Raw genomic sequence first — 25,698 nt, 5'->3', positions numbered from 1 at the left:
AGTTGAACTACATGCTCCCTATGGGTGATTCTAATGCTGAACTCCAGGGTAAGGCCCTGTGTGAGAGGCAAGAGTTCTGTGAGTGATGCAAAAAGGGACAGGGAGGTACTGTGGCACAGATGGCTGTTGTCTAAGTAAAAAGAGCACCTCCAGTGCCCACTTCTAGCAGGAGAAAAAACTTAAACTGAAATTCTCTCTGACCAGCAGCCACAAAAGTCCTTGCCTATCTCTCAGGAGAGAAGAATGGCCAAAATGAACCAAGTGCCAATAAACTTTTGCTTCCTTTCATAAGATGCTCTGTGGACATCTTTAAAATACAGTATATTGCAGATACAAAAGCATACGCTGGGCAAAGCTGGTCGCTGTAGAAACAGTTCTTCAAAGATTATGCAACTGGGAATGTGGAATACATTTTATGTGCTTAAATGCAGTATTTTTTAAGAGCTTGACATTTTGAGATGATTAATGTCTCTGAAAAAGTGCACAGATATGTTGAAACAAGAAATGTCTCAGCACAGAATATTGCCCCCATTCTTCTCATTCTAGCTTCTGGGATCTGTTTTCTTTTTCCCTACTTCTTAGTTGCTTGACAAAAATATACTATTCTAAATTACATCTTTCTTTGGTCTCAAAGTGCTCGTTTCCTTAATATTGTATTGGGACCTTGTATAAACCAGGACTTTTTAAAAATTTTATTTCAAGTTTCCAGCTGCTATTATCATCACAGTTGAAATAATTGGAACATTTGTGTAAGAAAGCCTTGCAGCAGTCAGTAGCAATTTAGCACATAGCATATCTGGATATTGGTTCAGAGACCTGAGAGCTTGTCGTTTTTTTTTTGTATAACTCTCCTGGATTACACAGTCAAACTTGATCAGCTTTGACAACAGGTTCTAACAACAAAGCAGTGGAATTGTTGCCAAGACCAACTTACTTATAAGTAAGAACTTCAGCTATGCAACAGCTCATGTGCACACACACTTTCCCAGATTTTAAGCTACTGACTGATGGGCAGATATTGCCAATAATAATATGTTGTAAGCTGTGCATTTTTACAGAGCTTCCTTTGCTGCTTGTTGTGCATCTACTATTTAACTTCTTTTGCAGATTTTTGAAAATATTGAACAGAATTGAAATGCAGCCATTTGTGGAATTTTGCATAGCAGCTGTGTGACGGCAAAGCAATGCCACTAACAGTTTTTTACAGGAAATAAAGAATGTCATCTCCAGTTGCAATAGGGGATAGGATTTCAGAGAGGCAAATTCTAATGACCGAAGTCACAATTTGGCTGAGGTCCAAGTTAACTCCTATGAATCTAAATAATTATATGAGGTCTTCAGTCATTATAGTAAGGCTGATTGTAGATTTATTTTTACTACCCCAGTAAACAGGGACTGGTCAGCTGGTCACAGCATTGTCTGGGTTTTACATGAGGAAAATCTGGTTGCCATTGAGCATCCTTTCCCAAAGCCCCACAGGTTTCCCTGGCAGACCAGAGCCCACCTAAGCCCCCTCCATCACCCAGCTCTGGCTTTACAGTGTTCTGTGTTCCAGCAGCTCAGTGGTACCCTAGTTCCTGCTGGTGTTAAGGAACTTAAGCTCAGGAAGAATGCTTGTTTCATGATATTTAACAAATCTGGGTATTCCCACTGAGAAGCAGGATGTTCACGCTGTGAAGAAGGGGCTGGCCTAGGTGGATCTACAGCTCTTTCTATCCAAAAATGTCTCTGTTTCTGTGAGAACATTTTGGTAATATCAGGCAGCACCTGTATTCCATTAACTCCAAAAGCATTTCATTGTTTACAGTAACCAGGAAATGTCGACGTCTGTGTTAGATTAACAAATCAGCAGTAACAACTGTACTTTCAGATTTTAGAGCCGAGCTGAGAGCGGTTTGCTGTGAGCTGCTGAGGGCTCTCCTTTTCTTAGTTGAAACACGAACAGGCCCATTGTACTGCCCTCGACACTGCTCAAGACAGCAGGGGGAATAAAGTTATCAAAGGATGTCCGATACTGGCTCAGTAATGGCTTCATATAGCTGGGTAGGTAAAACATAAATAGCTGTGAACTAGAAGTTTAAAACTGATTTGTGACACCAAATCTGTAGCTTCGTTACCTTTATTTTGCTTACACTATTCTTACCTTTTGCATGTAGTTGAGCGGGTTCACAAAATGGCTTAATTTCAATCAGTACACAGTATCTTGGAAACAAAGCTATATATCTTTATACTGACAATACTACATACAGCAGAATTTAAGACAGCACTGATGTGCTGCTGTGTAATCACAGTCTCTATGAAAGAATGCCACTGTGAAAATGAAATAGTCCCCACCACTTAAAGCAAAAATTATTGTGATCTTTCAGATAGAGCCCCACTTCTCCATGGAAAAAGCAAATGAATCTATGCTATTTATCTGTTCACTTTTAAGAGCATCTTAACATGATATGAAATTACCATTACATAAATAGAAACATCAAACACCATGGAAGAAAGCTAGAAAATATTAAGATACTCTTATTTTCTCTCTTGGGATGGAAAGTTGTTCATTGTAAAGCAGCTTAATTCCCGAGAAAGGCAACAGCAGGGACTGCTCTGTTACTGCCCAGTGTGCCAAAGACAGAGCTAGAGGAAGTGTTCCCATCACCTGCCACACTGTACCACAATGGGACTGGACCAACAGAGTCACTGGCTATTCCCAATTTCTATTCTGAAATGTTGCTAGATGGTTTTGGAGGGATATAAAGGAGCTCACTGCTGTCAGTCAAGTCATAAAGAATACAATTTCACCTGGAAAACATTATTCTCCTTTACAACTTACACAGATTTGGATTATTCTCCTCCCTCCTCCTCTCTGCCCTACAGCTCATCTCTTATAGCTGAGCAGGGTAAATGCAAAGTGGGTAGTATACGAAACTAGAAAGTCACAGTAGCACCTTACTCTGCTTTGTACTGGTAGGAATTACCTTTCAGTGCACAGCTGATGAAACTCAAGGTTTTCTCTAACATCTCTGACAAAGGGCAGGCTCCCTTCCTACAAAGACTGACCTACCATAGAATCATAGAATGACAGAATCATAGAATGGCTTATGTAGGAAGAGACCTTTAAGACCATCTAGTTCCAACCCCCCTGCTATAGGCAGGGACACCTCCCTCTAGACCAGGTTGTTCAAAGCCCCATCCAGCCTGGCTTCAAATGCTTCCAGAGAGGGGGCATCCACAACCTCACTGGGCAACCTGTTCCAGTGTCTCACCACACTCACAGTAAAGAATTTCTTCCTAATATCTAGTCTAAATCTACCCTCCTCCAATTTAAAGCCATTTCCCTTTGTCCTGTCACTACATGCCCTTATAAAAAGTCCCTCCCCAGCTTTCCTGTAGGTCCCCTTCAGGTACTGAAAGGCCATTATAATGTCTCCCTGGAACCTTCTCTTCTCCAGGCCAAAGAGCCCCAGCTCTCTGCCTGTCCTGGTGGAGGAGGTGCTCCAGCCCTCTGATCATCTTTGTGGCCCTCCTCTGGACCCACTCCAACAGCTTCATGTCTTTTTTGTGTTGGGGGCCTCAGAACTGAATGCAGTACTCCAGGTAGAGTTTCATGAGAACAGAGTAGGGAGGCAGCATCATTTGTAAAATAATAATAATAATAATCCCACAGAATTTAGACTAAGCATAAGTAACAACTTCACATTAATGTGAAATTCTTGACGTGCTGTGGTAATTTTCAAAATTCCCATGTGCTTCACTGAAAAATGTGTCCAGCGTGTCCACTTTCCTTTTCCCATTCATTTCCATTGTGCTCCTCAAGAATATGTGAGTATAACCTCCCTCAGATTCTGGCTGATTTGATGGTCCTTATCATTGGGAAAAGAGGTTCCAGCAACTTGGGGTACTACTTGTTCTGTTCAATGGATATCCCCCTAGCTTAAACATGAGTAGAAATTTATTACTGCAATATGATTTATTATAAGTAAAATGATTACATTTTCTATGCATATCATTCTTTACGGCCTTCTCTTTTGCAGTGTTGACAATGCTGGAATGACTGTGATACAGTTCCCCAGTTCTGAGATTACAGTACAATCAACGCTGTTCTGTACAGTTCACATAAATTGGCATTTTATTTGCTTTTGTGACGAGTGCTGCAAATTGAACAGCTGCTTTCACTAGGCTGTTTTAATTAAGCTGTCCATGATGTTGCTTAGGCGTTTTTCTGAACTGGTAACACTTCATCAAGAATGTGATATCAGTGAATGCTTCAATCATTCCCAGCATTACCTCACACTTAGGTAAGCTGAAATCCCATTTGCTTTGAAGCTGTCAAATCACCTTGCTTTGGTGATCTGAATTTGATTCTCAGTACCCAAGGAAATCTTGAGTTTTGCTGTCTGTTCACTCATCTGTCAAGATACAGAAGCTTTAAATAATACTTTTCCTAGTAAAGGCCTTATAGGCGACCTATTATTAGCCTCTCTTCTTTCTAAAGATGAACAGGTTTAGTGTGGCTGTTTATGACCTCTCAAAGTTTTTGTTCACGGACAAGTATTTCTTTTACACGCTTTCATTTCTCAGGTTGTTTCCTATCTGTTTTGAAGATCTCTGGAATACTAGCTTGGAAAGCCCAGATAAGTTTTATCTCTTCCTGTTTTCTATGAAAAAGCTGTTTCTCTTTTCTTTTACAGAGTCACAGTGGATCCTACATCTGCATTCTGACTGGATGTATTACAGCTTCCTTTGCTGTGTTTTGGTTGTTTTTTTATTTTTTATTTTTCCCCAGAAATGTATGTGATCTTTAATATGGGATGCTGTACTTGTTTTTGTTGCCTACAATGTCTTCCTTTCCTCTTTAAATATGGGTATTGTATTTATCACAACTGAGCTGATGAGGGTATCACTTTTATATCAACTTCTGACAGTACAAAGAGGACTCCAGAATATGCTTATGTTTGGGAATTTAGTCTGGAAATACCCTACCCAGTCATGAAAAAGCCATGATTTAAAGTCACCCACATTCATATCTGATGTAATGATAGATCATTATAGGATAATTGACCAGCAAGAGGAAAAACAAGAAAATGTTTTGATAGCAAGGTTAGGGAGATGAGTGTTATGCATGGCCTTAGAGCTGGCAGAGCCCATTGCCCATTTCACTGAGGACCTGGGAGCTCTGGAGGACACAGAGGTTTGGGATGGAGCCAAGAGGCAGAGAGAAGACTCCTATACTGTAAGGCATGATGAGCAGGAGAGTAAGCAGATTGAGAAGCAACAGTGCATTTAAGAGGAAACAGAATAGTCAATGGAAATGGTAAGACAGGAGAAACTAAAACCGGACTTTGCAAAGAAGGATATAAAGAGAATGAGCTCAGATAAAAGAGCCCAGAGGATTATATGAAACAAATATGGTGGACAGGAAATATGCGTGGTGTAGAGAAGTCTGCAGTTTGTTACAAAGTACTCCAATTACAGCACCGTGTGTTTGTGCTGCTAGTTCAGGTCAACTGAATTAACAGAGTTAAGCTGTTCTAAAATGCTCATTTTTACACTTCATTCTTCCTAGCAATGCGTTAGTCAGAAAATCTAAGAAAATGTCAAAAGTAATAGATACAAGATTCATACGCCTTAATATTAGGAACCCATTGTTAAAAGAGAACTAAGGGAGGTGAGGAGATGGAGGGAAAAGGCTGTCCTATAACATCCCACCCAAGAACGGCTGGCTGGAAGAGCTGCTGGAAGAGATCTGTGGAGGAGGGCTTGCTCCAGCTGGAAAAATTTTACACTCTGAGAGTGCCTCTCTCCTCCCACTGATAGAAAAAGTGCTCAGGGGGCCATTTTCAGTGGGATTTCAGTACTTAGCCAATGTAGCTCATTTAAAAATCTCAGCTTGAGTATGAAAATCTCGGTTTCATTCTGTATTTTTGGAAGTCTCTAACGGATTTGAAAGTCATCACGATTCTCAGTAGAATTTGTGTTCTGCAATCCTGTGAGTTATTTCTCCTTTTGTTCTTTTCTAACACAGGCACGTTTTGATGTGGAAACACTGGAACTGTTTTGCTGTAAAATAACATCTTTTCTCTTGTAGCACCAGCTGTAAAACATGAACACCTTGTTGAATCACACCTCAGAAAACTGAAATGGGAGCCTTGCCAAAGCTCTGGGCTTCCTTTTTGCTTTGACTGTGGCACAGCTCTTGAGTCTGCTCATATCATGTTCTTACCGCTTACGCTTTTCAGACACCTCGGCCAAACTCCTTCCCAGTGCAATTCTCTGAGCTCAGTGGGGCTGCAGTAGAAGTGAAGTTGTCTCAGTATGTCTGTAAATTAACCAGCCATTTAAGTTGGAGAGTGTCACTGATAAGCACTAACAGCACAGGAGTGGCAAAAGGAAGATATCTCCCAGTTAGTTTTGGACAGCTGACATGAACTTAGCTGTCAGATAAGTCTTACGGACTGTGGGAAATGCTGACTGAGAACAGTCACACTCGCTGCCTGTAACCTTAGGAGGAAAACAGAGCAGGAATTCAGAGGAAATCTCAATATTATCTGCTCCCTCTGCCCCTACCAGCCTGGCAATCCAAACTATAGCTGAGTATCAATTGCCTCTGTCCGTCCATGGCCCAAACAAACGTGTTTTCTTGGCAAAGTTTTTCTTCATTTTTAGGGACAAGAGAGGAGGCAAAGAGAAGAAAAAAGTCTCAAGTGTATGGAGGGGAGAGCTTTCTGCCAAAAAAACAGGGGCTGCTTTTCTGTATCATTTAAAGGACAGTCCTGAAACACTAGGGCTGCAGACAGAGGTGACTGCATTCCAAAGGACAGTTTTCCAAAGGACATCACTGCACAACAGAGCTCCAGTGCTTCATCGCCTTGGTCTCTGCTGACATTGTCAGTGATGGTTTGCTGCAGGACTCAGTGAAAGGGGCATCAAACCCAGGGGAACAAGACTGTCCAAAAGGAATACTCATGCTCATCCAAATTGATTCGCCTAGGAATAATGTGTAGCCATTGCACACCAGCACTTGAAGAGAAACAGTATTTCCTCCCCATGCTCATAATTATTACAGACTCCAAAGGTGGGCCTGGGTGAATCTAATGAGGCTCAACACAGCGAAGTGCAAGGTTTTGTACTTGGGCCAGAAGAGTCCCAGGCATATGTACAGACTGGAAGGAGCGGTCCTCGAAAGTAGCCCTGCAGAGAAGGACCTGGGGGTGCTGGTGGATGAAAAACTGAACATGAGCCAACAGGGTGCTCTTGCAGCTCAGAAAGCAAATGGTATCCTGGGCTCCATCAGAAGAGGGGTGGCCAGCAGGAACAGGGAGGTGATTGTTCCCTTCTACTCTGTTCTTGCGAGGCCCCATGTGGAGTACTGTGTCCAGGCCTGGGGCCCACAGTACTGGAAAGACAGAGAGCTGTTGGAGAGGGTCCAGAGGAGAGCCACAAAGATGATCAGGAGGTTAGAGAAGCCAGGCTGAGAAATCTGGGCTTGTTCAGCCTGAAAAAGAGAAGGTTGTGGGGCCTTCCAGTACCTAAAGGGAGCCTACAAACAGGGGGGAGCCAACTCTTTGAAAGGGTTGATAACAGCAGGACAAGGGGAAATTTAAGTTGAAGGAGGGAAGATTTAGGTTGGATGTCAGGGGGAAGTTCTTTACAGAATGGTGAGGTGCTGGAACAGGCTGCCCAGGGAGGTTATGGATGCCTCATCCCTGGAGGTGCTTAAGGCCAGGTTGGATGGGGCCCTGGGCAGCCTGGTCTGGTATTAAATGGGGAGGTTGGTGGCCCTGCCTGTGGCAGGGGGGTTGGAGATTCATGATCCTTGAGGTCCCTTCCAATCAAAGCCATTGTATGATTCTATGGTAAGTGATCATAAGACACAAAGTCTATCAATACCTAAGGAATCACAGTATGTACTTTACTTACATCTGTGTTCCATATACACACCCTAGCAAGGCAGACAATAAAAATAGCACAACAACAAAAGCAGCAATTGAAAAAGTTTGCTCTAAAATGCTACTGAGTATTTTGAGTTCTCCAGTTCATCAGCCAGCCACTGAGTGTTCTGCATCCATTCTGTCTTATAAGTAGGTGAAAATACACGAGAGGAGAAATCTGAGTTTAACTGTGGAAATTCACCTTACATTTTTGCTGAGCCCAGAGAGCGTAAATCAGAGATTTAGACAAGCATGCATTAGTCAGCAGACAAGAAGAAAAGAAGACAAACAGTGAACTTTACACAAAATATATTTGCAAAACAAAAAATGCCAACATTTGCAGTCTGCTAGTGATGTCAGACTGTGCTGTGTGTCTGCTTTACCTATGAAAAGACAATGGAAATCAAAATGAGCAGCAAAGAACTCCTGGCAGGATGGGGATCACAACTAGGGTACCACTTGGCCCATCAACCAAAGTGCAAGAAAATAACCTCTTCACAAATTATTTGAATGTTGACTTCAATGTAAATGTTTAAACCTTCACATTTTGATATGAAGAAAATGATCAGTAACGTAAAGCTGTGATGTTTGTGAAGGACAGACTGCCAACATGCCTCAAAACAACTTAGCAATCCAAGTAAGGTGTAGTTTTAAGACTTAGCTAAAAGAAACAATACATATTTCATGAAACATAATGTTTCTCAGCTTCCCATTTTCTCAGATTAGTGGAATTATACGAGGCAGAAAGGCTGCATCATACATCTTTTTACATCTTAACAGATATGATTTATTTTTTATCTGCAAATGTATCATGAAAAGACTGATCCTACCCTCTCCAAGTTGCCAGTTACCGCAATCAGCACAGAATCAGGTTCTTCAAATTCAGAATCCTTAAAATGCTACAGGAAAACACTGCAAGGTTCTATGCTAGAACAGGTTTACAGAATTAAGGCAATTTTAAAATAATTTTATGATTATCATTTGGAATTGGTATCCCTGCCTATGGCAGCCAGCTGGAGCTTTAAGGTCCTTTCCAAAATAAACAATATAATTTAAGTGAGACGTACAGATGGCCATTTTTCTGTCTCTTTGTTTATCTCTAACAAGTGTTATCTCAGTGATAATTCCATACCACATATGCTCACATGTTACAGGAAGGACTGAATTTAAAGTAAGGAGAAATCCTTACAGCCCCTAGAAGCTGTAGACTTCTTAGTACTAAGTTACCACTAAGCAGTAGGTTACTCTGAAAGTAATATCTCATATTTATTGCCATGGAAAGAGCAACAGATACAAAGAGCAGAATAACACTGTTTGATTGAGCAAATTCTCAGCTACAAAACACTATTTTCCAATAGAATCACCGCCATGAGCAATGTGGCTATGTGTTTTGCCAGCACTCAACAAGAGCCAATATTCTGCACCTGTAGAAATCTGCAGCAGGGGAGGTGACCACTGTTGCTGTCACCACTGCTGAAACGCACCACCACTCTCACATCCACTGTTTGGTCTCTGCAAACGTTCAGCAAGTGTCGATGAATGTCAGTGGGTGCCATTTTTTCCACACGGAGGAACTCCATGCCACACCTTTGCTCCATATGCCATGTCACAGGCCGTTCTATCAGACTGCCCCTCTGCTGCTATCTGTCACATAGCCACAAAATGTAATGGAGCACTGGTGAGAAAGTTCAGCCTCTACTGCCATACCACCAACATCCGCCTCTTGATGCTCTGGGCCAAGACAATTAAATAAGGGGAGCAGCCCTCATACAATGACAACTGTAACTGTCCGAGTAATTAAAAATATACTACTAATTCTATTTCATGGAGTAAATGAATTTTAGTCGACATTGCTTAACAATAAATCCAGCATTTCTTTTCAAATTTCCACACAGAAGTCACCCAATCTAAATTCCAAACAATGTGCACTTTGTAGCTAGTCCTTCTTATTCATCAATTTGCAGCTGATACTAAAAACCTTCTCAGCAATCAGGCAGACCTGTTCCTGGCACAGAGTGTGCTGGGCAACTTTTCAACTATTTAATCATCTTGCTTGATTTTGTACCTGGGCTGAATTGGTGCTTAAGTCAACTTGGTATAAAACCATTAGTTTTCACAAGAATTACACCAGGGAAAACGTTGTACTTTTACCTTTAAAAAGTTTTTCCTGACATACATACTAGCCTTCTAGAGTTGAGTCCTTGGAAACAAAGAAATACCCCAGGGTGTGTATGTACCTAATAGAAACAAATCCCAAGTAAAAGACTAAGGCTATTACCTTCCTAGCCCCCATATCAAAACCAACCCTGCACCAAGACCAGAAGAGTAGCATCAGAGCCATTTAACAGTACCCACACTGAAAGCAACCTTTCTGCCACCTGCTTTCTTGAACCTGCCTTTCTTATTGCTCTACCTTCATAAAGACACCAAGCCAAGTTCACAAGTGATAAATGCCATTACATGCCGTGGAATGATGCATGTGATGGCTTTGGCATGACTGTTGTGCTTGTTTGCAGCTCCTGCCTCCTCCTAGCACTGCACTTCAGCTGTGTTTTAACACCGTGGTGGGAGTTTTCCTTGTGCTGAGTGCTCAGTAAGTATTCAGCACAGCATCTGTATGAGCATTTCTGTCTTAGCTACTTGCTGGCCTGGGTGGAATCTAATACAGAAAACAGGAAGGACAAAAACTGGGTGAATTTCAATTGAAAAGCTTGCAAAAGCAACTCTGTGGTTTCTTAGGAATTTGTCCAGGCAGCTGAGTTACCACAGCATGATTCTTTGTCCTCCTCTAGTGGTCCCACCACAGTTAGGAAGAGGCTCCTGCAGTCGTTGCTTGCCTTGAGTCAATGAGGTTATTAGTTAAGTGCCAACGTGCTGAGGCTCACACCTGAAGATCCCAGGTGCAGTAACACCAGAAGCAGTAACAGAGTTCATAACTCTTATCTCTGTGAAAGTGGAAAGTGATGTCACTGTCACTGTGAGCCACTCCTTAGGATTTGATGCTAATAGACAGCAAGAACTGAACCAAGATAATTGCTAGGATAACAGTGATGCTGTCTGGTGAGAAACACTGGGACCACTGGAGCACAAGGCCTGTGTCAGGAGGACACTTCTACACGGCTGATTCTTCCAGGCATCTCTCAGAGCTGTAATGCTCAGTCAGCACTATAAAACAGTAACAATTTACTTTGTACCCTCCATACTTTGAAATGTTTAACCTTTACAGTTTTGAAGCCATACCTTCCCCAGCAAGTAAAGTTAAGTACACAGCTTATGCTGCAGTTATCAGAGGTCTGAGAGAAAGGCCTGCTAGTGTTAAACACCAAAACGTGCCCTCTTCCATGCCTCTTGGAAAACCTGAGCTTAAAGAGAGTTGGTTGCTCAGATGCAGTGCAGCTGAATATGGCTGTTTGACTTGAAAAGCCTACAGCCCACTGACTGACCTCAGCTGCTGGGAGCAGTACTCTCCTACTCAACAAAAGGCCAAACTTTAGAGCAATTTATCAATTGTATGAGATCATTTCCAGCAAGGATACCATCAGAAATTTCCAAGTCCCAAGAGAAGATACAAACCCGAATCCATCTATCAGCTTAGTGTTCAACTCTTCAGCAGTCCAAGGTGTAAAGAAAAATGAGTTAAAGTAGTAAAGCTGTTAGTAATATCTTCATCCTGACACTTTTTGCACTTATTAAGTCTATTTCACTACACATTTTCAATGACAGAAGATATATGATTTTTAAGATTTACCAGCTGTAGTCTTTCAAATATTTTTCTTTTTCTTTATTACAAATATTGACAAAAAATCTAAGCTACAGAAAGAGATGTTGAATAGGGAAATGGAGGAAGATATTTAGAAAGGCACTGAGTATCATTATGTGTATAAAATGTATAACACATTACTTTTTTTGTTTTGTTGGTGAAGTTTCCAATGTAAGATTCAAAGTATTTCTTAATAGTTCAAACTTTTATGTAAAGCTCACATAGTAAAACAGTAAACAGTTTTATTCATTTTTTAGAAATAGTAGTATCCTGAAATATGTATAAAGGGTTATTATTTTACTCATTTCCACTCGAAGAGCTGAAGACCACAGTTTGCCTTCAGTGCCTCAGTACAACAGGAGGAGCTGGAAAGCAAAGATTTTCCTATTCAGAAGAAGCAAGGAGTTTGTTCTGTCATTACTGATTCCAAAAGGAACATAAAGGCAGGAAGAGCCAATCTTACTGCTTAATATTAGGAGCCAAATGGAACAGAAGCACAGGAGTTGAACAGAAGCCAAAGGAAAGGACCCTCTCATGCACTGGCAGCAGAAGGACCAAGTTACTTGCTTCTAAATTGAGCCATACAGACTGTAGTTATTCAACAGGCCAAGGCCACTGAACATGTGGTGGCCTATTCACTAATTTATTTTCACTGTACTACTGTGGGGAGAAGAGCCTGATAATTTTTCAAGCCAAAGTAAGCATCTTGTTTTCATGTTGGAAGCACATCCAAGTGACCCCATTCACCTTTCTAGTAAATGCACAGGAGCTTTGGATGATAAGGTTTTATTTTCCCTGGTTTGTAACATCAGAATTTCATCTTGGGTCAACTTATGTATTTGGAATAACAGTAGCATAAGTCACAAGTACTGTGTCAGCCTAGGAGGAAATGCAGTGTCCAACCCCACTGTTGCTCTCTTGTGCTGAGGGTAGGACAGGGAAGCTCATGGATATAACCTCAGCTCCACCTCCAGCAACTGCAGGCTTCCATATCAGGTAAAGGGCTCAAAGAGACCAACCACCTTCTCCATTGCCACAAGAGCAAGAAGAAAACCCCAGAACAGAGGATGGTTCTGTGAGCCTTATCCATTTTCCTGTTCAGTCTTCCTTGCTGCAGTCAACCTGTATCTCCTGCCTGGGGAATGTAGCATGGGTAAAATATAAACATTAAGGTAAGTCTTTATATGACTAAGGAAACAAAAAAACATGCAGTCACTAGGAAACACTGGTTGGGTTTGACCTGGTGAGACATGCAGCATCTAGCAAAGATCAGACGGAGTTGCAGTTTCCTCTCAGCTCCTAGAATCAGGCCTTTTGTGGGCAGTGGTCATTCAGCTGCTGTATAGGTCAGTTTTAGTTTCTCAAGTAAAGGAGATCTCTTCTTGAAGTCCATTAGCATTGTGCCTAAACAAATAATGCAGGATCAAGCTATTTGTTAAGCCCTGGAACCACATCTGCCTCCATCTGAATTTCCTAACACATCAATCAAGGATACCCGGGGGCCAAGGTCACCTGAGGACTTTATCATATTACTGCAGTGCACCATCTTCCCTGCCAGCCCATTGCTGCTCTGCTAGAGACTACATTACCATGCATCAGCAAATACACCAGCACGCTGCTATATTTAGTGCTTCATACATATCACTGAAGTACAGGATGTTTCAGCTTTTAATCTGACTTCAAATTTTTGTTAGCGAAGTAAAAGCTCATTTTCCCTACCAGTGATGAAGCGTGCTCTGTGTTGGTCATCTTGAGCTACGCAGTGCTAACTTTAAAATATACCAGGCAGCCAGAATGCTCAAGCTGAATAATTTTTACTAAGAGGTATAACAGGAGAGGGTAAGAATGCATACCATCAGCCAGTCAGGTTTTAACAGTGACTACTATAGGATAAAAACAGCATTTCTTCAGCAATCTTATGGCAAGAGGAGCAGCTCACCGAGGTGCTCTCCACAGCACCACAGCAGGCAATTAAAGAACCTGAGTAACAAATCTAGAATGGGGCCAGGGGACAGTGGTGAAGGACTGCCCTGTGCCAGGTGTTATGGGCCTGGAAGTATGAGAAGAAAACCATTGGCAATAACTGGGACAGAGTGCTATACTGCACAGTGATGGAAGTGGAGCAGTCCTATTAAGGGCAACGCTCATCAATGACAGCAAGTATGTGACAGTGGTTAGAATAAAAACTTTAGCATCAAGAGAGCCATGTTCACTCTGGCGGGGTTGAGTGAATTAATCCAGCATTTTAAAAGGTCTTGCTAAAACCACAGAACAGGATATTTTTTATTTATTTGTAAAACTTAACATTCCTGTCACCATGTACAAGGAGTACAGGTAGTAGGCTGTCTCCTACTTCCAAGCAGATCAGACAGCTTGCTAAACTGCAGCCTAACGGCAAGCCTATCTGAAGGATATCCAAGCATTCTGGTTAATACACAGGCACACAGGCAAACACCCACTAAAAATTGAGGAAATGGAAGCATAAAATGCTGCATTTATTTTGCTCAAAGGAAAAAAAAAAAAAACAAAAACCAAATGAGAGAGAATGCCAGCAGTCTAAATGTGGTGCATGTGGTGCAAAAAATAATTGAGCTTGAGGAGGAGAGTTCTGCATTCTACACATGGCAGATACAGGCAGGAAGGGGATTCTTCTCACATGGGAAATTCCGAATCAGAAAAAAAGCCAGAAGGCAGAGAATGTATCAGAAATTTGTGAACTGCTGAGCTGAAAGGAATTCTCTTCCTCAGTCTTAGACATAATTTTTGCCAGTTTGGTAATTTAAATAATATGTTGGCTGTAACCTAAATCATGCCTTGTTTTAACATAACTCATATTTCAAAGCCCAGATTTTTCAAAGTTAAAAAAAAAGAAATCAAACCTCTGCCTCTGAACACTGTTCCAAGATCCCATATCAAGAAGTGCACACCTATCATACAGAAATGGCTGCAAAAAAGAACTCACAAATGCAAACCTTTCCTGCAAAGTGCTTCAGTTTGAAGGAATTGGCATTTTCTGCCTGAAGTGTTTTAATTGATAAGTTCATTACCAGCTCAATTTCTGTGAGTAAAGTTCAACCTCTGTGACCAAACCAACCCAGTTACCTGACATTCTTCTTTCATGCTGGCAGCTATCAATTTTTATCAAATTTTCAGCTATCATCTTCTAGCTGCTGGATGGGTGCTAATCTTCATCTCTTCTTCAGTGATCAAATTTATGTTATCACAAAACAATTCAAGTATTTATCACAGTCAAAAACAGGAGCGCTGTTAACATAACCATCTGTCTTTGTCACAAAGAGGTTTTGATCCAGACAATGCAAACAATCAAAAATTGCTAAATCAATCTCAAAATTGATGGAATTTGCTTAGCTTTGGAAAAGCACAGGCATATTTTCCACTGGCAAATGTCATCACGGAACGAATACTCATATACCCTATGAAGCAGAAAAAAATAACTGTGCACAGCACTTGAAAGGAACTATTTAAACCTATACTATGTTCAGCAGCCTCCATGTATGTACTGACCCATGTGAAGTACCTGAGCACAGTGTTGCCTGTGTTTTTGCTCAGTTTCTAGGCCAGGACTCCTGGTAGCACAGCCCCTGCATTGGCAAAGCTGGCAGCAAAGGGACTCGTTCTGCTCCTAACAGGGCTGTGCTGGCCTTGGAAAGAGCTGAGGGTGCCATTCGGAGCAGCAGCAAGTGCTGCTTTGAGCAAGGAGAAATCACTGAGTTAGCAAACTGGCTTTGCTAAGTCATCTGGGGACAGATGGATAATTACAACAAAGATGTCCAATTGCTTTCATTTTAATTGACACACACGGCATACACATTGACTAATGAGATAGAAAAAGAAGTAGGAAATGGGGAGCTCCAGAGGTCAGCTGTTTTGTGATTTATTTAAGTAGTGCTAGCTGGCAAAAGCTTCTGTGGGAATGAGGATTTCCTTAGAGTTTGGGGACATTTCTTCTTGCAGGGCTGTGGGGCTGTTATTAACTTTCAGTAATCTCACATTTTGGGAAGCATTTTCTTTTCTCTATAGTTCCTAATTGTGCTTATTTCAACTTAATAAGGACATTTACCCTCAATTGAGCAAATCATTCAAGCAGTTGCTTACTCTCCCCTGCAATGAATTGGATTTGTCAAATGCAAGCTTAATTGCGTGTTAAGTAGCTTGCTGAATCAGTACTTCTGTGAACATTGCTGCCTGCCCAAACCTTTCCTTAGCTCCTGGCCTGCTAACTGAAGTGGAGGTCAGCGTATCAATTTTTATAACTCTGCCAATTGCTCTGATCCCAGTACCCTGCAGGATGTCAGCTGTAAATAAATCATTTTCCCATATCAGTCAAACATTCCAATGCTGTTAATATTGCCAATCCCATCGACTGCAAGTGAGCTCATGCTGGTGAATGATGGATGCATCATGACTCTGCCACTGGGGGCAAGGCTGGAACAGCGCTTATATTATCTGCATTTACATTTTATATGATTTTGCAGAGGGAGCCTACCACCAGCCTCTTCTAAAGAGGATTCACTCACATACATCAGCACACCACAAGCCTTTCAGTGCCTTGCTTCTCCCTGACACTGGGAACAAATATTTTGTGTTACCCTTGTTAACACAGAGCTGATGTTTCAAGGTGTAAACTCAAGGTTGCTGAATTATCAGCTTTCCTAAGAACCAAGTAAGTCTTCTTCATGACTGAAGGCATGAAAGCAATCATGGCAAGTGCACAAAATAAATAAAACTTGGAATATCAGCAATTCTCATAGGTTTTCCATCAATGCATACATCTGCATGAGTCACCAAGTAACACTGAAGAAGTAATGCCATGTCTTACCTGCTTTCTCCTTAGACAGCTTCTGAAACAGCACCTGCAAGAAAAAGATATTTTTTGTTTAATAATTTCCTTCAAATAGGTCACATGTTTCAGGATGATAATACATGCATGTCTTAAGAATTGTCACCACCTTACAAAGTTCATCAGATTCAGAGTTCATCACAAAAAAGTCACAGGGAACATCTAAGTTGACTTGCTAAGGTCAGCCTGGTGCTCCCAGGCTGGGTTGCTGTCAGTGGAGGCAGTGAGTTCAGAGCTGTCCTTCATACAAGCAGAACATGCAGCACAGGAACACACGTGACCCAGCACACCAGAGCCTGCCTGCTCATCTCCTGGTCATCCTGATCCTTTTGTCTGAGGGATGTGGCCAAAATGACTTTCAAAATTGTGTTCTTCATATTTTTCATCACCCTGCTCCAGGTACCATTTACCATTTAAATGGAAGCAGTCCCATTAATGTCATCCTTGGATGCACCTCTTGGTCCATTACTTTTCTCTTCAACAGCCTTCCATGCCCAAATCAGGAGGTTATTCTCACTTCAAACCAGCAATTAAATGTGCATCACCCACTCTCCCTTCATGTTGTAGTTCTAACAGCTCTGAGCAATGCAGCCTGCAAATGAAACTAGCCCAATCTTTAAACAAAGCGAAGGCTGAGCTGATTCTTCCAGATAGCAGTGAGCTCATAGGTGGGAGCTGCCCAGCCTGCCTTCAGTCCAAACAGCAGCCGCTCCTCTGCCTGCACTGACACACTGCCAGTGCCTGCTATGGGCTCATCCCCATATGGACAGCCATCTGCATGTGTCTGTCAGATGAACTGACTGTTCTGTTATCCATACAGTAAATATCTATCTATACAAACATGCTTTTTGTTTACCTTTTATTTAGTGAAAATCTTTACTGAGATATTGGAAAATTCCTACTCTGAGCACAGAAGAATATTGCTTGAGCATTTCTGTTAAGTAGCAGGGAAAGTACAGCTGGGATAGGTAGAGCAGGCTATAGCTGTTGTCCTTTCTGCAAGGCAATCTCACTGTAAAACAAGCCCCTTACTCAGTATGAAGGTCTGCTGGAGACACAGCTGAAGTTGGTTTGCCTTTAGCCCACAGGGGCCATGTGAGGTGGTCCCTTCCAGGCCAGAAATCACCAGTAGCTGAGTCCAACCCAGGCTTCTTTTCAGATTCCTCTTCCTCTAGATCTTCTATAGCTCAGAAAGAATGCATGGGCTTTTTGGCTCTGGTCACCTCTGCACTGGCCCATTCTGCAGAGCTAAAGCAGGACTACAGCACTGTAAGCCAACACTTCCTCAAGCAGAATTGCATATGAATGTGAGCGCCAAGCCCTCAGGAGAGGCTGTAGCAGAAGCAACTCACTTTCTTAGAGGAGAGGGAGTTTTCAGAACATAGTGGTTGGAAAGGACCTGTGGAGATCATCTAGTCCCACCCCCTGCTGCAGCAGGTTCCCTAGAGTAGGGTGCAATTTGGACACACGCTGGGCTGATGGGAAACGTCAAGGCAAATGCCCCAGATGTGTGCTAGGGGCCACCTTTCACAGAAACATCATTTGGCCCTTCCACCATGCAATGAGCTGCACTGCTCTCCACCATTCTGCTGTGGACAGGCACCTGATTTTTAGCACCATGACACTGGCGTGCACACACTGCAGGCGGGTGCTAAAACTGCTGTACTGGATCTTGGGAAGAACATTTCTTGAAGACATAAATGATATATGAATCAAGATAAATATGTCAGTCCTGCTTGGATAGCTGCTTGATGTGTTCTAGCTTAACCACGAGGGCACCAGTTATTGTAAAATCAAGTCCACACTATATTAACTTCCGAATACTTTTAAGACACCAGACAAAAAAGATGCAAATTATTGCTGGAAAAATCCCAAGTGGCAACAGAAAGCTGTCAACTAAAAGTGATTTATGGAAATAATAATGATAATGCACTATATAGCCGATTGTGTAACAAAATACGTTTATTGAAGTACTAGCATCCCATCTGAGCAGCACGACACCATCTAATCAAATATATAGAAACCATGGACCAAGAGAGTACAACTCTAGCCAAAAGGCTGTTGCAGCACCTGCTGCTTATGAATAATAAAGAAATCATTTGCTCACAACTCCAGCTGTAGCAATTTTGCAAATGGAAGTGTCAAACAGAAGCCAAGGATGAATACATTGTGCTGATACAACCATGTTGTATTTGCTAAAGCATGTAAACCAGCACACAGAAAGCAGAAATGCATGTGACAGATCTCGAGTCCCGAGAGGACAGGGACATGGGGAAGGCTCCGGTAGGCTTGGCCTTGTGCTAGGCACTGGAAACCAATTACTCAAATGAACTCTTTGGATTAAGTGGAAATGAAGGTAGAAGCAAAACACGAGCACTATAAGCTCTACAAGCAACATAAATATGCTCATCAAAAAATTGTTTCTCTGATGTATACATAATCTTTCGTGATGATAAGAAATCAGGGCATGGAACTCAGCAAACAACTGGATTAAATGATTTAATAATGTCCCAGTGAGCTGATTGTCACATAAAAGCCTTTTTCTGACACAGAAGATGAATATGGAACTGCTGACTTTAACAACATCAAAACCATTTTAATTTGTAATGGCACAGGGATTCTGCAATACCAGCCAATCCCATAACATCACACACCATTTCCAAAATGAAGAATCATCTCGTATCCAAGCCTTTCAATTCTTTCTTCCTCATCAATGCTTATTAGTTATTAGCTATTTAATCCTCTAAACATAAACATTTCAAATGTGCCCAGATCTGCCACTGATCGATTTCAGAGTACCCATCAAAATGTCATCATCCACTCTCAACAAATCACATCCTCCAGAAAAAGAAAAAAAAAAAAATTAGCACATTTCTCCAGCATGCAAATGACACTTTGGATGTTTAACAAAAAGCCAGATTTATTCAAGGTAGGTATGGTATCAAACTATCACCACTATCAAATAAACCCTGGCATTCTGACAGGACTGCTTAACATCTGCTGCTAATAAAAAGACTTGGTTCTGCAAGGTTATGCTCAGTGGTAATAAGACAGCGGCTCGACCATGAGGCACACCACTTCCTTCAGAGAGGAAAAATGACAAATCTGTATGGCTTCTTACCAGCAAAATGGCACAGAACAAAAGCACTCTGAGCTAGAAAAGTCCTGAAAGGTGTAAAGACTGGAAATCTTGCAGGTTCTTGATACTACCAGTATGATAATCTGCTGAGTTTCCATTACATGTAGGCAGTTGCAAAGAATTAAACCAGAAACCTCCATGCAAAACTCAATCATCTGATTAACAGCTTTATTAGTCCTTTTAGAAAAGTATCAATTCCTCACCAGATTAGAAAGAAGGGAGAATGGGAAACTGAAGCTGAGCTGTTGCCCTGAAAATTGTTCGTGAGTCAAGGGGTAAAAAAATGAAAAGAAAATGGCTCCTCACTCCTTAATCAAGCCAGTCCACTTCCTTTTTTACAAGTGAGAAAACTTGGGTCCATATCCCCTTTCTAGACTCTTAAGTACTCAGAATAAGAAAACATGTAATGGTACTTAAAGACACCATAAGACATGGGGAAGATGCACAGCACCAACCAAGGCATTCTGGGTTCTTGCATGAAAGCCAGTGCCAGTGGAACTTCTCCGTACTGGGCTGCAGCGCTGGGCTGAAGACCTTGGTGTGTTTACGAGCACCAGGCTGTGGGAGAACAGAGAGCACAAAGAAGACACAGGAGGCCCTGGGCCAAGTACTGCATGATGTGGACACACACTGCTCTGCAGAGCCTATCTCCAACAACCATGCTGACATGAAGAACATTTTCTCTATGTTATCTTATGGCTAGCTGTCATAGGCTACTTCAGGTAACCTCCAATATAAGGTTATCATATATTTTTGAAGCTGGAAATTATGTGTTACTATTACTACAAAAAACACATGTAGCCCAAATATGTTATCAGCTTGCTTACTTGATATTAATGGGTATGAGTACCTCAGCAAACCATAGATTCGGCCTGATGTAAGAACAAACACAGAACTTGATGCACCTTGAAGGCATTCCTAAGGTGGCTTGCTATCTAAATGCAGCTAACCTGCATTCAGGTATGCTACGAAAAATGAACCTAGCCATTCATAAATGAGTCAAATTCTTCAGAATTGCAGACATGCTGTTTTCACAGACATCTTAAACCTCTGTCACTTCATCTTGTTTTCCTGAGAGCACTTAAAGTTTCACGTGGCTGTCAAGAAAGGAATGTAAGTAAAATAAACTGAGTCTAATTTAGAAATTCTAATTCATTTATTTTCCTTAAATTGGTAAAATTATATAAATGGTCCTTTTCCCATTTTTTCTGAGGATCTCGCACACAGAATCTTTTAATCATGTGCAAAGAAAATTGAGCTGAAATATTACATGATGATATATTTTAAATGAGCCTGAGGGATTTAAGCATCCAACATCCCAAAGAACTCAAAGGACATTGAAATGTCTTTTGAAAACCCTAGACTTAATATACTGAGGTATACTATATACTCTAAAAAGATGAAAAACTGTAAATGTAAATTTTATTAACGATAACTTATCATACTTTGAAAGTGCACTGTATAATAGAAAAGAGGTATTTCTACTCCAGAAGCTGGAAATATGATTTCAAACTGTCAAATCCATGCAGCACTGCTGGTAACACCTAGATTTTAGTGGGGGTGGTTCAGCTCCAACACAAAGGAGCACTGCCTGCAGTGAGCGTTACAGAGGGTGGGTGGTTTTGCAGGAGTTTTTACAGTATTAAATCAGCCTAATTGCTGAGTTTGCCACCAGATTAGGTTACACCTCTTGGCTCAGTTGGCTGTGCCTATTTATCTTGCACCAGTGAAAAGGAAAGCACGCAGCATCCCCCAGGATTTGCTTTTGACCTGTAGAAGGCAGCCGCAGCAGCAGCAGTATGTCAGTACCCCACCACTGGGCAAAGCACAGCTGAGGCAGACTACGAGGCCAACATCTACTTCTCAGTCTGCTTCTGAGGGAAGAGAAAGAAAGAGAGAGAGAAAGAGAAAGAGAAAGTCTCTTTGTTATTGATAAGCAATTGGAGTTGCTGTTTCTACCTGAGCAGGTTTTCCCTCTTCTGGTCCTGGGGAAGGCCATACAACCATAAGTTTTTTTCCATGGTGAGAAATCACACAGTCATGACAGTGCTAATCAAACAAGCGTGGACCCAACAAACAGATGAAGGAACTCGTGTTACTCTAATAATCATGGAATCATTATGATTGGAAAAGACTTCTAAGATCATTTAGCCCAACCATCCACCTACCACCAATTTTTAATAATCCAATCATCATGACTAAGCTAATTTCATCTCATACTGCCAAGATACAGGCCACAGATAATTAATTAACTTCAGTTTGATTTTAGCCAACTAAGCTGTGAATTCACCTTGTTTTCAGATTTCAGAATAGTTGGCCTGAAGTTAAAAACTCTTTTATCTTGACTGCTTATAGATGGGACAACCCAGATTCGTTAGAAAATGAACATTAGGTTTTGCCTACTCAAGGCAAATCTGAAAAGGTAAGAAAAATCTTCCCAGATGAACTAATGCCAACTGACCCAATGCTTATCTTTCTGTACACAAATGCACTGAAAATTTCAGTTGCCATATTTCTCTACAAAGGCTTTTTCTATAATTTCACAGTTTTCACCAGCTATTTTCTTGACACTTTCACCTTACGCCTTCTGAGCTCTGTGAACTGATTTATGTTTGTTTGGTTTTCACAACTGAAAATCACAGAATCACAGAATCACAGAATCACCCGGGTTGGAAGGGACCCCAAGGATCATGTAGTTCCAACCCCCCTGCCTAGCAGGGCCACCAACATACATATTCAGATCAGGTTGCCCAGGACCCCGTCCAACCTGGCCTTAAACACGTCCAAGGACGGGGCATCCACAACCTCCCTGGGCAGCCCGTTCCAGGGCCTAACCACTCTCCTAGTAAAGAACTTCCCCCTAACATCTAACCTAAATCTTCCCTCCTTCAACTTAAAACCATTTCCCCTAGTCCTGCTGTCGTCAGCCCTTTTGAAGAGTTTACTCCCCTCCTGGGTGTAGGTTCAAATGTACTGCTACTCATGGCTAACAAATAAAGCAAATAACACTTTCTTACTTCTTGAGTGTCTCCTTAGAGACCTTTTCTTTTCTTGCATACTTTTTCCATCCTATTGAAAGTGACATTTTTTGTTAACAACTGGAATAGTCAATGGTTTGGAATCTGGAGTCCAAAAAACATCATATTTTTGGAATATTAAAAACGTTGCAGAGAAAGTTGATTGCAGGAATTCAACCACACACTTTCAATGCACTAAATGCTTCTGCTAGATTGATTACATCTCAGTGTTTCTTAAAGAAGGTAAACAGGGCTCCATCACAGAATTAATTAGTAGAACAGATAGGAACAGGAGGCTATTTCAAAGTTGAAGTATTACTTATCTGCACCAGACACACAATTTCAGTGGTAACTGAAATTAGTGCACCGTAAGAGATTACCCATACCAGGAAACAAAGGGAAGTGGACATCGTGGCTTCCTAGTTTTGTACATGTAAATGAACAGCTGGAAGATTAAGCAGTAGAGTGCAAAGGGCCTTCAAAATTCCAGATAAGGCTACATGACAACAAACCTGGAATTAGTATCCAGTCTGAATGTTAGTGGACACCTCTCCCACAGTAAGCTGTCATTATAATTAAAATGTTGATAAATAGCCATAGATGTAGGAAAGTTCCATAAGGCAAAGTCAGCTAAGAGTAAAAAGGCAGAAAAGTCAGATATGGAGAATATCTGTAGCTGCTGTGGGAAGTAAAATGAAGATCAGTAACGTGAAGGCTGCCCAGAGCTTATACTGAGTAGAAGACTGATACGCTAAGTTTAAAGACTTCAAGGATCTTATACCTCAAAGCAAGAAAATTAGTTTCAAACCTAAATAGGAGATTTAGATTGCATGCAAGAAAGAAGTTTTTTACAATAAGGGTAGTGAGGCACTGGAATGAGTTGCCCAGGGTGGAGGTGGAATAAGTTGCCCACAGAGATGCCCCTTTCTTGGAGACATTCAAAGTCAGGCTGGATGGGATTCCTACTGGGAATCCCACTTTGATTGAGGAGTAGATGTTCCTGTCCACTGCAGAGTAGTTGGGCCAGATGACCTGTAAGGGTCTCTTCCAGTCAAATGATTCTATGGCTCACTTATAAGAAACTCTTAAAGAAATGCTGGGTGCAAGACGCTGTTTCTTGAAGAACTGAAGAGAGATTAATTTGGGAAGAAACAAAGTGCTTATAGTGGGGGCGGGCTAAAAGTTCAATGCTTATTAATCCTAAAATATAGGAAGCTGTCACACAGAACTATGCATGAAATTATTAAATGCGTGAAATTATTAAATGTGTAGAGAAGCAGAAAAAGCATAGCAGTTTCCAAATGCAATATAGTGTCTCCTGAATTTACACAAACTGAGAGAACCAGTAAATGCATTGAATCTTTGTTATATAGAAAAACACAGGAAGAACAATGAAATTTCTTCAGATCCATAAACATCATCTGGCAGGGAAGCTCCTAATACATTTTTACCACTAAGAGTAATAAATACCAAGTAAAGTCGTCACTCTTCGCAGCGTAAAAAACTGTTGGTAGTTTTCAGTGTTTTCAGTGTAGTTTTCACTACACAGTGATGTAGTCACATCAATGAATGTGTACAACATTTGATTTAAAAAAGATGAACATCCAAATGAGTAAGTCGTCATTACTGTTTACTGTGTACCAAAGCTGCACACAGTTCTCAGGGTGAGGCTGCACCAGTGCAGTGTGGAGTGAGACAGTCCTTTCCCTTGACTGAATAGCAAGGCCATGTTTGATATAGCCCAGGGAACCTACAGGTGCTCAGAGCCCTCTCTAGCCTGACCCTGAGTGTCTCCAAGGATGAAGCATCCACCATCTCTCTGGGCAACCTGTGCCACTGCCTCACTACCCTTGTGTAAAAATCCAGCCTAAATTTTCCCTCTTTTACTTTGAAACCATATCCCCTTGTTCTATCACCACGGACAGATGTCTAATCACCACAAACACTGTCCCCTTCTTTCTTGCAGCCCCCTTCAGATATTGAAAGGCCGTTCTCAGATCCTCCCAGAGCCTTCCCCAGGCTGAACAGCCCCAGCTCTCTCAGCCTGTCCTCATAGGAGAGCTGTTCCATCCCTTGGATCATTTTTGTGATCCTCCTCTGGATGCACTTCAACAGCTCCATGTCTCTCCTGCACTGAGGACTCCACATCTGCATGCAGTACTCCAGGTGAGGCCTCACAGCACAGAGCAGAGGGGCAGGATCACCCACACCCTGCTGGCCACATAGCTTTGAACGCAGCCCAGGATACAGCTGGCTTTCTGGGCTGCAAGGGCACATTGCTGCCTCATGTCCAGCTTGCCATCCACCAGTACTCCCAGGCCCTTTTAAGCAGGGCTCTGCTCTATTCTTATAACCCCCATCTTGTACTGATAGTGGGGATTGCTATGACCCAGGTGCAAGTTTATCTGTTGTTGTTAATGTGCACGATGTGGCCAGCTGGAGCCACCCTTGAAACAAGAACACAGATGACTCACCACAGAAACGGATGCCCCTTGTGCCCTGAAGGTGATCAGAGCAGCAAACCAGGATGCTGCCACCCAACATTTTTTTTTTCCCCTTTAAATAGGTTTTTATGGTAGTTGATCTAATTAAAATCTTATGTCACAGCTTGGTGTTGTGTTCTTGCACATTTTGCATGAGAAGAAATTTTGAAGAAATGTATCAGCTTGTTTGGTCTGAATGTTCAGCTCACCTTCTCTTATTCCCAAAACCCACCCTCTGCAATCGCTTCCTTACAGGACACAGTTATGCCTTGTTTCAGCAAATTCTGTTCCAATGAAAATGCAAAAAATGTCCTATTTATGTATTTAACTTTGGCAAGTCCCAGGAGCAATTAGCTATTTTGAGCTCTTGACTCTGCAGCAGGAGTTACATCAACATGCTCAGAACTGTTCAAATATCAGTTAATGCTCGGTCCTTTGTTAAGATAATCAGCTATGTGTCTGTACAAACAAAGACAGGGGCAAAAATGGGAGATAAGTTCTGGTTGTCACAGTGCATGC

At 41.6% G+C, this 25,698-nt stretch overlaps 1 protein-coding gene across 3 annotated transcripts in view; it reads right to left on the bottom strand.

Annotated features, from left to right (window-relative positions):
- Positions 1–25,698, bottom strand: part of STARD13 (StAR related lipid transfer domain containing 13) — a 308,068-nt gene that overhangs the window by 161,462 nt on the left and 120,908 nt on the right. For all 3 annotated transcript variants that reach the window (XM_048933947.1, XM_048933948.1, XM_048933949.1), the window contains exon 5: positions 16,520–16,553. In XM_048933947.1, coding sequence (XP_048789904.1) covers positions 16,520–16,553 — 34 coding nt within the window. The remainder of the gene's footprint in view (positions 1–16,519; positions 16,554–25,698) is intronic.

The sequence above is a fragment of the Lagopus muta genome, chromosome 1 (genome assembly GCF_023343835.1).
Source record: "Lagopus muta isolate bLagMut1 chromosome 1, bLagMut1 primary, whole genome shotgun sequence".
In the NCBI taxonomy this organism is placed as follows: domain Eukaryota; kingdom Metazoa; phylum Chordata; class Aves; order Galliformes; family Phasianidae; genus Lagopus; species Lagopus muta.
This window is presented reverse-complemented; position numbering and strand designations above follow the sequence as displayed.